Below are 13,050 nucleotides of genomic sequence, written 5' to 3'. Positions count from 1 at the left end.
GATGAGGCGGGGGGACGAGCCCTCGCTCTGCTCCTTCCACACGGTGCTGCGCCTGCGGGGCCTGACTGCTGCTTGTTAGCCTTGTTTTCACGCTCCGTAGTAGGCAATGGGCTGGTGTTTCTGCTCTGTCTGCTTGTAATCCTGGGAGTGACCTACCTTCCCCCCCCCCCAGCATGTCCAAAATACTGAAATGTGCTGGAAACGAAGACATCATCACTCTCCGAGCAGAAGACAATGCGGATACATTGGCTCTAGTGTTTGAAGCACCAAGTGAGTGTTATATTTGAGAACTAATTTGCTACTATGATATTTTTAGTATTCGTAGATCAAGCAGATGCAGGGACAGGGGGAAGCGAGAAGAAATACTTCAGAAATGGGGGGGGGTCACCTGGTACTTAAACTCTTGAAACAGTCTGGAGATGTAAGCTTCGTCAACTTGACCAATGCTTTCTTTGTAAGAGAAAGAGTCTTTAGGCCATATACAGATGCCCTTAGCAGGTTCCTGTCCTTCTACAAAAGGCTGTTTGGGTCACTTTCCGATTTCTAGCTCTAATTAAACAAGGTGGATCATCTTGTCATAACTGAGGTGTTTTTACTTGGGGGAAAAAAGGGGCAAAACTTAAATTCAGGGTGATAACTTCTTGGAAACACTTGGTCAAACTATGTTTTGTTTCTTTAGATCAGGAAAAGGTTTCGGATTATGAGATGAAGCTAATGGATCTCGATGTGGAGCAGCTTGGAATTCCAGTAAGTAGTGGCTTGAATGACTGACTACACTGTTTCTTAGAAATGGGTGTTTTCCCATGTTCATGTCAGACTTGGAGTTTGACCTTGTAACATAACTTCCTTTGGAAAGACTGCACAAACTCAAGTGTAGTGACCACACCAAGCTTCTCGGTAGAAGTTTAATTGTGACACTTCGTTCACAGGAACAGGAATACAGTTGTGTAGTGAAAATGCCTTCTGCTGAATTCGCACGCATCTGTAGAGATCTCAGCCACATCGGCGATGCAGTTGTCATCTCCTGTGCAAAAGATGGTGTGAAATTTTCAGCTAATGGAGAGCTGGGAAATGGAAATATCAAGCTGTCACAGACCAGTAATGTGGATAAAGAGGAAGAAGCTGTAAGTTAAGCCTTCATGGCTGCTATGGTGTCTTCAGCGTTGAGGTTTCTACTAATGTGACTAATTCTCTGACCTATTGGGGGCTAAAGCTGGGTGATTGGATCGTGTATTTCTTTGGTTTATAGATTAGAGTCAACAAATTGTTGCCCCCCTTACCCTGGGGCCTGCAAGCAGTGCTCAGCAGAACAGGGTGGGGAGTAGCGCTGACTGCCTTTGCCTGAGGTGTCTGAATTATTTGAGAGACTTGAGGGAACTCATTGCATTTATTGAGGTCTAACCTGGCTGATGGTTTTCTAGGTTACAATAGAGATGAATGAGCCAGTCCAATTGACCTTTGCTCTGAGGTACTTGAACTTTTTTACCAAAGCCACTCCCCTGTCACCCACAGTAACACTCAGCATGTCTGCAGATGTTCCTCTTGGTAAGTACGAGCAGCTCTCCTTGAAAATACCCTTGTAGAATGCTGCCACCCTAGAACTGCATTAAGAACTCTCGATTGATTGGCTTTTCTGAAGAACCTTCCCAATACTCTTTTGTTTTTTTTCTTTCCCAGTTGTGGAGTACAAGATTGCTGATATGGGACACTTAAAATACTACCTGGCTCCAAAGATTGAAGACCAACAAGAAGGCTCTTAATCGGAGTAGGACTGAGGGGGCGATCTGGTCAGCTCTTCGGAGAGGACAACTGACTTTGAAAAGGAAGTGGTGGTGTTAGCAATTTCAGTGCGTTGGAGCATCGTATGAGCACTGTTAGGCATGTTGTGTAGATATCTTTGTAAATATTTTTCAACTTACTATTTTGCTATACTGGTGTCATTGGAAATAGGAAACTTTGTTTTTTCTAGTCTATTCCTGTACTTCCAATAATCTCTTAGATGCTGTCTTAAGGTGAAATATCTTACTCCTCTCAACCTGTGTTAGAGAAGGGGTGCAATATTTAACTTGAGTAAAGATGATGTTTCCTGAAGTTTCACCTGTGGAACTGTAGTTGACTAGGGTTGCTGTTCAGTTATGCCGCGAGTTTATTTGACCTTACTTCATGCATTTATTTTTGAAGCTGGTATTCTAACTGAAACTTGGAAAATGGAAATAAAGAATATAATTTCATGGTTTTTATCCTGTTTAAATGTGGATGGATGAATTGATGCTTTGTCAAACTATGCCAATGTACCCTAGATCATTTTTCAAAGGAACAGCAGCAGGCAAGCTTGTGGGTTTTTTTTGCACTGGAGTTACCAGCTTCTGCTTTGATGGTTTAGATGTGTTGAAATGGAGGGGCGTGGTTACAGTGTAATAACTAATTGCTCCATGATGCTGTTTCCTTTAAGCAGAGGAAGTTTGTGAAATGGGTTTTGCCTAACATGCATTAGCTTCGGTTGATGCCAGAGCTGCCTCCAGCGGGGACTGTCCCTGTAGCTGTCACTTCAGCTCGCAGGGAAGCCTGGGAGTGTGTAGGCAGACGCTGCAGTGTACTAGTGGCTGAAAGGTCCTTGGTCTGACGGTGAGCTGCATGAAGCCGCCTTGGTTTCGGCTCTACTGTTTCTGGCTTATTGATGTTAAGCTACTCCTCAACAGGTCTGTGCATGCTGTGTTCATTGGGTGCCTTTGTCCCACACCTTACATGCTTCTATTGCCAAGTGTAGTGCACTCACCTGTGCCACCAGCAATTCCTCTCTTGATGGAGGGTATTTGTGATCATGTTCATATTGTTGATGAAGATATAAAAATAAGGTTTACAGCGTGTTTCACCCTGAAAGTTTGAACATGAAAAATAGGATTTGAAGACAGTTCCAGGTGGTTTTTTCCTTTGCTTACTGTATTGCCACCAGCTAGCCATAAATCCTTACCCTCCGTCTGGAACCTAAGTGACTCCACTGTCACAAATGAAGAAACACTGAAAAGCAATTCAGTTGGCTTGATCAGTGCTGTATGGTGAGTAATACAGGCTCTTGGGTGCTGTGGGTATGCTTATTTTTTTTAGGGGGCTGCGTACTTCCCACTAGTCAGCAATACGAGTATCTTGAGCATAAACTGCCTGTAAACTTGACAGTTGGAAACACCAACTGATGTAGCAGAAAAATTTCACAAGGTGGCAGTACTGATTAAGAAACAAATTCTGCTGTGTCAGAATGATCCTGCTACTGTAGTGATGGAAACTGGTCCTTGCTCAAAGCTGGGGGACAGGATTTCTTAATGCCCCTGCCCTTGGTTCTTCATTGGTAGCAGCACTTCTTTGTTAGCAGAGATGGTTCAGACTGTGGTTTTCTTCTGCTCTGATGCAGACGGCTCCCTGCATGGTCTTCAGCTCCCTTATTGAGCTGTCTCGCGTGTGCCCAGAGCACAGCCCATTTATTCTTCTGAAGTGTCTTAGCTTGCTGATTAATTCCCTACCTTTAAGAAAAGATCTCGAAAGCAAGATCTTTAGGTGCCCTGAAGTTTTTCGCAATTGCTGAGTTACTGCCCTGAACAGTAGTAGTGGATGCCTTGGATAACCAGGAGGCTTTTTCACTCCAAATGTGATGCTTCTCAGATTGGCTCACCGTGGGTGCCTACAAGTACAGCAAGTAAATATGGGCTTCAGCAAAGAATCAAAGATTCACGATGTTGAAATAGGGAAGGATTCTCATTTTCAATGATGTGCGTAAAGCTGGGCTAGTGATTGAAGCAAATTCTTTTCGGTGCAACCTCCTGCTGTACTGGGGATTGCCAAACTCGTATTTGTGCTATTCTGCTCATAAACACATTGTAAAAATAAGCCAAATGGTTTAATTGCTTATTTTTACAGCTGTAATGACCAAATTGAGTAGCCTCATGTTGTAAGAAGCATCCTTTAACGTAAGTATCTATGCACTTGTGTTTTGACTTGTGTTTGTCTCTTTTAGCATAAATCCTTAAAGAAGCTGAATGTTTACTTTGCCATTGCCATACCCAAATAATCAAACCTAAGATGTTCCTTCTTTAAAAAAAAAACCAAACTGGGGAGGCTTAGTAAATGCTGTGTGTGTTTCTTCATGTTTGACAGCGTAAGCCTTTGAAATTTATATATTTAGACTTTCTTACTGAGGAGAAAAGAAATAAGAAGGGGGGGAGGGAGAATTCTTTGAAATTTAGGGAGATTAGGCTTTTCTAAATCCAGTGTGTATATTAACTTACAGGAACTGGAACCATGGCAATTCCTGCAGTTTCCTTGTTTGGAGCAGTTGGAGGAAGTAGATCCCCAGCTGTGTTTCATCTCTGTGCTAATATTGTTCCAGGTTCTGCCTATAGCTTGTCTGTCACATACTTGGCCCTCGTGGAGGGCTGTGCTGTGTCTGACCAGATCTTCCTTCTGTCCAGATCTTCCTTAAGGAAATCAACTTTATTTTAAAGTATGTGTAGGAGAGATGCGTGTGAACATGCTCTTTCACAAACCATCTACAAAAGCAGCCCTGAAATGACAGATTAGCTCCGCTGGGTCTCGCGTGATGTGGGCCTGGGTGACCAGGACGTGGTCCATGCCGGCCTGCCCGAGGACGCTGTAATGCCAGCTGCTAATCCGGAGTGGGAGGCCGAAAATAACCCAGCGGAGCTGAGTCAGCAAGAGCCTGCTGCCATAACCTGGAAGGAAATTACTGTCATCAGGAATAAACTTCCTGGGTTGTTCTGCGGCCGGGGCAGCGCGGAAGAGACGCGGCAGTGGGAGAGATGGGTTTGACCAGCAGCGCAAATAGTAGGTAATGGTCTTTGTGAGTTTTTATTAATGTTTTAAGCTGTGCGGGGCAGGGCGTGCAGCCTGCAGTTTTGGGGGAGTTCCCAGACATGTTGTGAACTTCCTGTTTAGCAGCAGAGAAACCATTTCAGGTCTGGAGGAGGGGGGTCGGGTGTGTTTGTCATGTTAGGTGTGAGGTTTGAGCTCCCGAAAGGGCAAGAAGCGACATTTCTCTTCCTTCCTTATTCATGGGCAGAGGGGTAGAAAAATATATTGCTCTTATTTAGGGGATAAACAGGATTTTGGCTTGAAGTGCCATGTTTGCATTTACTGGCAAGCTCCCCTTGTAAGCCTGTGCTCTACCCTGGCACCTTCCCCTAGGCAGTGCGGGTTCTGATGGTGTTTAAAACATGACTGTAGCGCATGGTATTAGAAAACTTGGATTACAAGTGTGATTCACCATTTATTTGCCTCTTAAAGAGCACAGCACTGAGCTTGTTTCTGGTCTTGAACCAGTGTAGAGCACAAGGAAAGTGAAGCTTAGTGGACTTGAACCTGGCCCTTAAACATGAGGTCTGAGAGAGGGTATTTTTTTTTGCATTTGTCCTTAATAGCCTCTTTCCTGTTGGTAAGCAAGGTAATGGGAAGGGCAGGACAATTTATGCAAGTGTAAATTGGAAATAATTCCTGGGAAGCCACTAGGAATAGCCTGGTAAATAATGGGACAGTCAGTAAGAAGTCCTGTGGTACTTGAGAGTAAAATGGGGCAGAGTCAGGAAATCTGACACATTTCAGATGTGCTGATTTCTTTTGGCTTCTTCCCCTCCTGCACATCTACCTGCTAGGTGTGTGGGAGGTGTTGGGGGTGTTTGAGTACTGTGACCTGAAAAACATGGATGTGTACGGAGCTGAGGATGTGAATGTTACCACCCTGTAGGTGGGTGATATTTCCATTATCGATGGGGCTAGAAATGTTTTGTTTGTGCTTGGGTTTTGCTACAAAACAAGCAAGAAGTTCAAGTTAAAGGTACAGCTGTGGGGGTTTAAGATCAGAGGGTGTTGGGTTTTTTACAAAAGTCAAATTTAGTGCAGGAGGAGCAAACCTGATGGCAGGGGAATATGCCAGCAATTAGCAAGAGGGAGACAAAGGATTTCAGTTCACGTGGAGACTAAATATTTTGAGGAGATGCTATACCTTAGATGCCAAATAGTGTTATGGAAAAAGCATCTCTGTCCCTCCCTGTTGGAACTTTTGTTTTCTTTATTCCATACTTGCTCAGAAAATAAAAAAGCTATTGAAGTCGGCAAGTGAGGGAAGCCTGTTTTCTGCCTCACTTCTGGGAATCGTAGCCCTGGGCTGCAGAGTGCAGGTTCAAGGCTGTGGGTGAGCAGACACCCAACGCGTAGGTCCTGCTGGGAAGAGTTGTCAGGCCCTGTTAAATGGCTCTGCAGTGAGTCAGGGATGTGTTGGCAGGCCGGATCCAGGCGTCAACTCCTGAGAAGTTGGGCTTCAAGACGCAGAAGAAAGCTGGCTCTGCCCCTCTCCCTGGGACTGCCAGTGCTGGCAGCAAAACCGCAGGGCTTGGCTTCACGGCGTGGTGAAATTGCAGGGTACGGCTCTGGCGTAACTAAATAAAGCTCTACCCTTGAACGCTGCCTCCCTCGCAGCTAGACAGACAAATGACCTACGCTTTTTAGCTCCTTGCTGGTTTTTTGGTTACCTCATCCACTAACCACTCCATCCCCTTGTCATGCTCCCTCTGAGTCATGACTCGAGCTGTCTCGGGAATGACAGCTCCATTTCATTCTAGTTTCTAATGGGGTTTTTTTGCAAAATGGATCCATTGCAAAATATCCTGCTGGTTGAAAAGCTGCTTTGTTTAGTTCTGGTTTGGGTTTATTTGCTGCTGTCCCTGTTCAGAAATAGCTGGACCTCAGACATCTCCCTGCTGGAAGTGTTATCTTGCGAAATGAGAGCTGGTTTATACATTGTATATTATTCTGGAATTTCTGTCTTGTTTTAAACGCAAGTTCTACCTCAGTTTGACTTTGCTTTCAAATATTGGCAAACCCTGTTGCAGCTATATTTCTGCTGTTATATTTTAGGCTTAAATACAAAGCTTTGTTTGAAAAGACTTAATTTATAAAAATGAACAAAGATGCCTTTTGTTAGTACAGGCTTGATACTTTTGTTTCTCTTAAACTTGATCCATGTGTCTCAGACTCTATCATTCAGTTTACTCTGATTTTTTTTTGCTATTCTCTTTGTTTTCCAGGTTCTAGCTGATGCCCAGGCTTCCTTGTAATGATGCCGTCACGTACAAATCTGACTGCTGGGATTCCCAGTAGCAAAGTCAAATATTCCAAGCTCTCCAGCACTGATGATGGATATATTGACCTGCAGGTAAAAAGTGGTGAAGAAAACCTCTTTCTGCTGCTGCTCTGACTGTGAACTGCTGGGAAAGGCTGCTGTAGCTTTGCATGTGCACGGGAGGCTGCTTTTTTGTTCACCTCCGCAGAGCAGCCTCAGATCAGAAAGGTACAAAGCTAGCTGCCAGCCACTGCTTCAGCCCTTCTCCTCTCGAAAGCCTGTGGAGCTTAACTGGAAAGGAGATTGCTTGTTTAATAGGTCAGATGCATTTCTTTGGAGGGAGGTGAAAATCAGAGCAGATCTGGAAGCAATGGGTGTAAAGGCTGGCTCAGACAGCAGGGTCTCTGTGGGCAGGATTCCTCGCAGAAGGGCCATTACAGAGCCCTGCAGCAGAGCTGCTGCAACAGTTTGTCCCGTGTCATCTCTGCTAGCTGTCAGATTCGTATCTCTGCCGTGGCGGGAGGGGAACTGTGCTGAAGTTAAGCTGTTTAATATTTGGGGTTTTTTCCATCCAGTTCAAGAAGAGCCCACCAAAAATCCCCTACAAGGCAATTGCACTGGCTATTGTGCTCTTCATGATCGGGACCTTCCTCATTATCATAGGAGCCCTCCTCTTGGCAGGATACATTAGCAAAGGCGTAAGTGGTTTGATTACACTTCTGTTACCAGTTTTGCATTGCTTGCCTATTCCTCAAAGCCTGCTGTGAACTGTCATGTTCAGTGTAGAAATTCAGAGCAAAAGGCAAGAAAGTAACCCTCTCCACTGCCGTGCTGGTGTTTGCTGACAGCCCTACTTCTCTGGCAGCGGAGCCCTCTGATGTCTTCAGTTAGCAGTCTGGAGCAGGTTCATAGCTGGACTGGAGATCTGTTAGGGAGGGCTGAGTTTCTCTGTCCTCCCTGGGGTACAGATTCATTTTAATGCTACACCCCTGCAGTGGTCAGCTTGCTGTCCTGGAAAAACTTCATGCTGGGATCATCACTCTTCTAGTGAAGAACATCTGGTAACTTCTGTAGGAGATACCAGACCGCTGTATAGGACACAGCACCACTTTTTCTCATCTCTCTGCATTTGTGATCCATTGAAAGGGGATCTGTTGTTCGTAGTTGACTTGGTGCTTCTCTATGGCACGCTTCTCCTTTTACCTTGTGCTGTATGGAATTGCTTTACAGTTGGCAGCTGCTGCTTATCGTTGTGGAAACAGCGGTGTTTTGGCTGTATCGGAAGCAGTTCAGGCACAGATAGGAGCGCTCGCTCTCAGCCAAGCACGCAGCACCCAGCCTGTGGCTGGCAGTTTTTTAATGTGATTAGTGTTAGGAGGAGCCACCCCTCCTATCCAAAGGAGAAGTTCAGTTGAGGGTTTCCTGTAGCAAGGAGGTTCCCTGTAGTCCAGGGAAAGGACTTAGAGCTCAGCCTGAAGAAAACTGAGATATTTCTGATTTAAGATGAATTTTTATTTTTTGTCAGCTAGCCAGGCCTTAAGGATGAATACTTGAGGCAGGACTTAAGAAAAAGAAAAGACTCCCCCTACAGATCTCTTCTAACTGCACTTGCATGACTCTTCTCTGCAGGGAACAGACCGTGCGATCCCCGTGCTCATCATTGGGATCCTTGTGTTTCTCCCAGGCTTCTACCATCTGCGCATTGCATACTACGCTTCCAAAGGCTACCGGGGCTATTCCTACGACGATATCCCGGATTTCGATGATTGAACAATGTATTTAATCGCATTATAATTAGGTCGGCGGTAAGAGCTTAGTTACCCTGGATATCGGAGGGGGCCTGTAAGATTGTAGATGAAGTATATCAGTCACCAGACGCCCGTTCCTGGTTTTGAGGTGTTGCAGGTTTCTTAGTTGGGGGGGTGGGGGCTTGAACACAGAATTGACCAAAAGGATTGCAACATTAGGTGGGAAGAACATGTGATTTACTTATTTTTCCTCTTTTGGTTACATAATGCTGGTTGCTTGTAAGAAGTTCTTCTTGGGCAAGATGGTTCTAGCAATTTTCCAAATTTTTTTCAGCAGCGAAGATATTTGTTTTTTCTAACTGTTGTATAGAGCTGATTTTAGTTTTCAGCAAGGTTATCATTGGGTTTTTATCTTTGCAAAGTTAGTTAACCATAGTTAAATTCTCCTTTTCCTCTCTGTCCATCAGAAATGCTTCCAATCTACTTGTCCTGTGCTTGTCTGGGGTAACAAGTCAGATGTGTACAAGAGGGGGGAAAACTGCACTTGTATGAGGTCATTTACATGTAGTGCATTTGCTACACAGCTCCTCTGGTCAGACTGACCAAGCTTATTTACTCAGCAAACACATTCTTCCGAAGCAAGCCGTTTCCCATGCCACTGTTACTTTTGGCAAAATCTGCTTATCCTTTAAAAGGACTGTTATTGGATTTTGATTATTATTTTAAACAGACCAAATGGATTTGGGGAAAAGAATTGGAATCTGGACCAGGACTCAAGTGTCTAAATTCCAGAAATCTTGGTTTTGACTAGTGTGGATATTGGAGACACTTGAATTCCAGCTGTCTGTATGTATCTTTGGAATAATTTTGTCCTTGTGCATAACTCCCTAGACCAGTAAAAAAAAATCTCTGTATAGTTTGTACTGAATAAAACCCATTTGTATTGTTTTGTAAGCTTCAGTGATATGTTATTCAGGGAAAACAGATTGGTTGCTCTGATTCATGTAAAGTAAATACTGTCTGTCTCCTGAAGTGGGAATGAACTCTGTCCTGGAGAACAAGTATGTGACAAGTAGTGATGCAAGTAGATGTATTTAATATGAATAAACTTCACTATATTCTGTGTACAAATCTTAAGCTTGTCTTTTTCACATTCGCAGATCCCAGTGTGCACTAAAAACTCTTCTGGGCAACCAGATTAAGGCTTTAGCTGAATCTGCTGCTGCCTACTGCTTCCAATTGCTAATGTAGTCACTCCAATCAGCATTAGGCTTTGCTGAGCCAGCGGCTTTGGAACAGCTCCATCTGCTCTCCGGGACCCTCGGCTGGCTTTGGGGCAGAGCTGGGGACCTGGGATTGCCCTCCATAGCGCAGCAATCCGGAGTGCCCTGGGTGCGGCGGGAAAACGCGCTTCTTCAGAAGGTCAGGATTGGCTTTTTGAACTCACGTGCAGTCCTTATTAAATATGCAAAGACCCCAGACTTCTAATTGCTTTGTTTCAGGGTCCAAATACCCAGTTCCTTTTGTTGTGCAATGTAACAGGAGTAGTCTCTGTTTGAATATGGCTTGCAGGCTGGTGCTGATACTCTGAATTGCCAGGTGTGCCTCACGTGGACTGAAAGTTTTTGAAAGGAAGAGGGGCAGGTATCACTGTTAGTGCAGAGCAGGTCCATGGGGATGTTGAGATGAGAACAGTGCTGGGTGAATGCCTTGCTCTGAAAGTACTCTTAAAATTGCCTTTTTTCCTCCTCCGATGTTCCAAATTAAAGCCTGAGCCAAGATAGCTTTTTTTTAACCTACATCTCTTCCCTTGTTTGACTTGATTGGCTTGCATGTGTCCCAGTGTTGCACTCTGAGGAGTAACTGATTGAATTCAGGATCTCTGAAGGCAACGACTATGCACGTTCTGTCCTGCTCTGCTGCGTCACGCCAGCCCGCACCCATCTCACGTTCCTGATGCGGCTGGCCCCTGGGCCGATGGCAGCCCTGCTTCCCAGATGTTGTCACGTACTGCTTGGCAGCAGCTGAAATGTGTCCATTAAAGCTGGGTCTGGCCAGGACAGCAGCTGCTGACGCAAAACCATGAATCAGCCTCTATTAGTGGATAAGAATGTGGGTTTGTTTGGTTTTTGGGAAAGGGGAGAAGAAGTGGAAGGGAAGTTTAGATGGAAAAAGAAAAGGGGTGGGGAGAAGATGCTTTCAATTGGGGCTGATAGGATGCAGCAAGCTAGGAAGCCTGGATTGACTGAGAGGGATAAGCAAATGTAGGGGACAGGAGAAGAACATGCTGACATTTCTGGAGGAAAGACAATTAATTTATTTTTTATTTGACAGAAGTAAAATCCTCAGGCAGCGGTGTATAAATAAGAACAGTCCCTGCCCTAATGCTTGCAGGGCTATTTGTACAAGGGATGGCCAGGGGGAAATTTTCCTCTCTACAGGGATTGTTTTATATCTAATTTGGAAAAAAGGAGACCCTTCTGGGAAAGAAAAAAGGTATGTTGACTGCTGGAAAAATGTAGATCCAGATGACTTCATTCTTTCACATATTGCATTCTAAGCATGGCTTTCCTCCAGAGTATAAGTCTCTAGATGTTCGAATGTCTGTTAATTGTCTAGCTGTAGTGTAGCTAATAGCCAGGGTTCAACTTTATCTTGAAAAATAGCAGGAGTTTACATTTATTTCAAGAGATTGAAAAATTTTACTGCAAACATTTTGTTTCTCTGAGCTTGGTTCGTAGCAGTGGTGCTGCTCTGGTGTAGGTTTGAGTGTAATTGGTGCTGTCAGCTCTTTTATTTGTTAAAACATTACATAAGGGTGAAGCTTTCCTCCGAAATGGGGCTGTTGCCCATGCGCTGTTGTTTCGGTGCCTCTGTGCTGATAATTACAATAGGATCTCTTTAATTTTCATCCCACTCCTGCCGTACTGTGGACCTGCATGCGTGATTTGCACGGCTGGCTTGGCTCCTTTGCTGCCTTCCCTGAACTCCCTGACTGTGTAGCTGTATCCTTCCCTTGACCCCGGGTGCCAGATGCTGCTGCCAAACCCCGCAGTTAATGGCTCTGCTCCTCAGTTCCCCTTCTGTAAAATCATGGGTGTTGTGGGTTTGGGGAGAACTGACTGACTCACTACATGATGAGGGTAATAGGAAAACGCCTGTGAAGAAGTTTCTGGTTCTAGAGCAGGGCTTGAATGATAAATAAGGCACTGGCCGAACACTGATGAATGAGGATAATACTGAATAGCTATTTCCTTTATTGAACATCATCCATTCTGGGCACTCGGCAAGGCAGCTGTCTCAGAGAAAAAAATAGTCAGCATTTATGTAGCTTGATGGGGTGTTATTATGCACAGAAGTTCTGGAGAAAGAACAGGCATTCAGATTTTAGGCTTTTCTCTAGTTTGAGGGCTTGAATTCATGTACCCTCAGTGATGTTCTTCTATTGCTGTTGTATGGTGTATTTATACAACTACGTACTTAATTTAATACCATGAAGTTGCTGGAAAGACTTTTGGACATGTGATTCTAGAGTCCTTTGGCCTGAGCTACCAGCAGTCCCAGAGAAATTCCCCCCAGTGTATTAATTATAAAAGCAAAAACTCATTTTAAGTAAATCTCTTGATTTTTTTTTTTTGACTGTTTGGAGTGAACAAAACTAATGAAAGTTCCCAAGCATCATCACATCAGAGGAAACTTCCCTTCACAGACAAGCTGTCTGAAACATCTAGGTGAATAAATGAGGGGGGAACAAACAAGGTAGCAGTGGAGACAGTCTTGGGTAGCTGCAGACATTCCCTACAAGCCCTGGAAACCGATGCTAGATCCAGAATGGCTCTTTCTCTGCTCCTCATTTGCTCATTGTTAATAGCATATTGTGCTCCCCGAGGCAGAATGGGGCCTGTTCTTCTCCAGGAGGCTCCTTACCACTGTTGGTGGTGCAAATGCCACCAGCTGGGAGAGAGATGGCCACCAGTGGCTCCTGGCTCCAAGATGCCATGAGTAACTAATTTTCTAACACTTCCCACAGCCAGTTTCCCTTGAGAGGGGAAGTCAGGCAGCAGACTTGTAGCGCGTGGTGACATTCAAGTGTAGAGCTAAGGTGTTGACCTGCTGCCCACACACTGGCTGAGGGACCTCTGTGGGCTTCCAGGACGGGGTTCACACCCGGAGATGCTG

General features: G+C 44.7%; 2 protein-coding genes across 2 annotated transcripts; both read left to right on the top strand.

Moving 5' to 3' along the window:
- The first annotated feature begins 173 nt into the window (after positions 1–173).
- PCNA (proliferating cell nuclear antigen) lies at positions 174–2,107 on the top strand. The gene is made up of 5 exons (XM_009578688.1): positions 174–270; positions 680–747; positions 930–1,124; positions 1,422–1,545; positions 1,678–2,107. The coding sequence occupies exons 1-5, from the start codon at positions 174–176 to the stop codon at positions 1,758–1,760; spliced, it is 567 nt and encodes a 188-aa protein (XP_009576983.1). The 3' UTR covers positions 1,761–2,107.
- Positions 2,108–7,088: 4,981 nt separating this feature from the next.
- On the top strand, positions 7,089–8,893 carry TMEM230 (transmembrane protein 230). The gene is made up of 3 exons (XM_009578687.1): positions 7,089–7,216; positions 7,699–7,821; positions 8,753–8,893. Exons 1-3 carry the CDS (start codon positions 7,118–7,120, stop codon positions 8,891–8,893), a joined length of 363 nt encoding a protein of 120 aa, XP_009576982.1. The 5' UTR covers positions 7,089–7,117.
- Positions 8,894–13,050: the final 4,157 nt, after the last annotated feature.

The sequence above is a fragment of the Fulmarus glacialis genome, unplaced genomic scaffold (assembly GCF_000690835.1).
Source record: "Fulmarus glacialis isolate BGI_N327 unplaced genomic scaffold, ASM69083v1 scaffold4935, whole genome shotgun sequence".
In the NCBI taxonomy this organism is placed as follows: domain Eukaryota; kingdom Metazoa; phylum Chordata; class Aves; order Procellariiformes; family Procellariidae; genus Fulmarus; species Fulmarus glacialis.
The sequence above is the reverse complement of the archived record's forward strand: the minus strand, read 5'-3'. Positions and strand labels throughout refer to the sequence as shown.

Excerpts from the sequence above, each read along its gene's own strand:
- PCNA (XM_009578688.1), top strand. The coding sequence starts at position 174 with ATGTCCAAAATACTGAAATGTGCTGGAAACGAAGACATCATCACTCTC. Across the intron at positions 1,125-1,421 it reads TGGATAAAGAGGAAGAAGCT|GTTACAATAGAGATGAATGA; the intron begins GTAAGTTAAGCC and ends ATGGTTTTCTAG. Across the intron at positions 1,546-1,677 it reads GTCTGCAGATGTTCCTCTTG|TTGTGGAGTACAAGATTGCT; the intron begins GTAAGTACGAGC and ends TTTCTTTCCCAG.
- TMEM230 (XM_009578687.1), top strand. The coding sequence starts at position 7,118 with ATGATGCCGTCACGTACAAATCTGACTGCTGGGATTCCCAGTAGCAAA. Across the intron at positions 7,217-7,698 it reads ATGGATATATTGACCTGCAG|TTCAAGAAGAGCCCACCAAA; the intron begins GTAAAAAGTGGT and ends TTTTCCATCCAG. Across the intron at positions 7,822-8,752 it reads CAGGATACATTAGCAAAGGC|GGAACAGACCGTGCGATCCC; the intron begins GTAAGTGGTTTG and ends TCTTCTCTGCAG.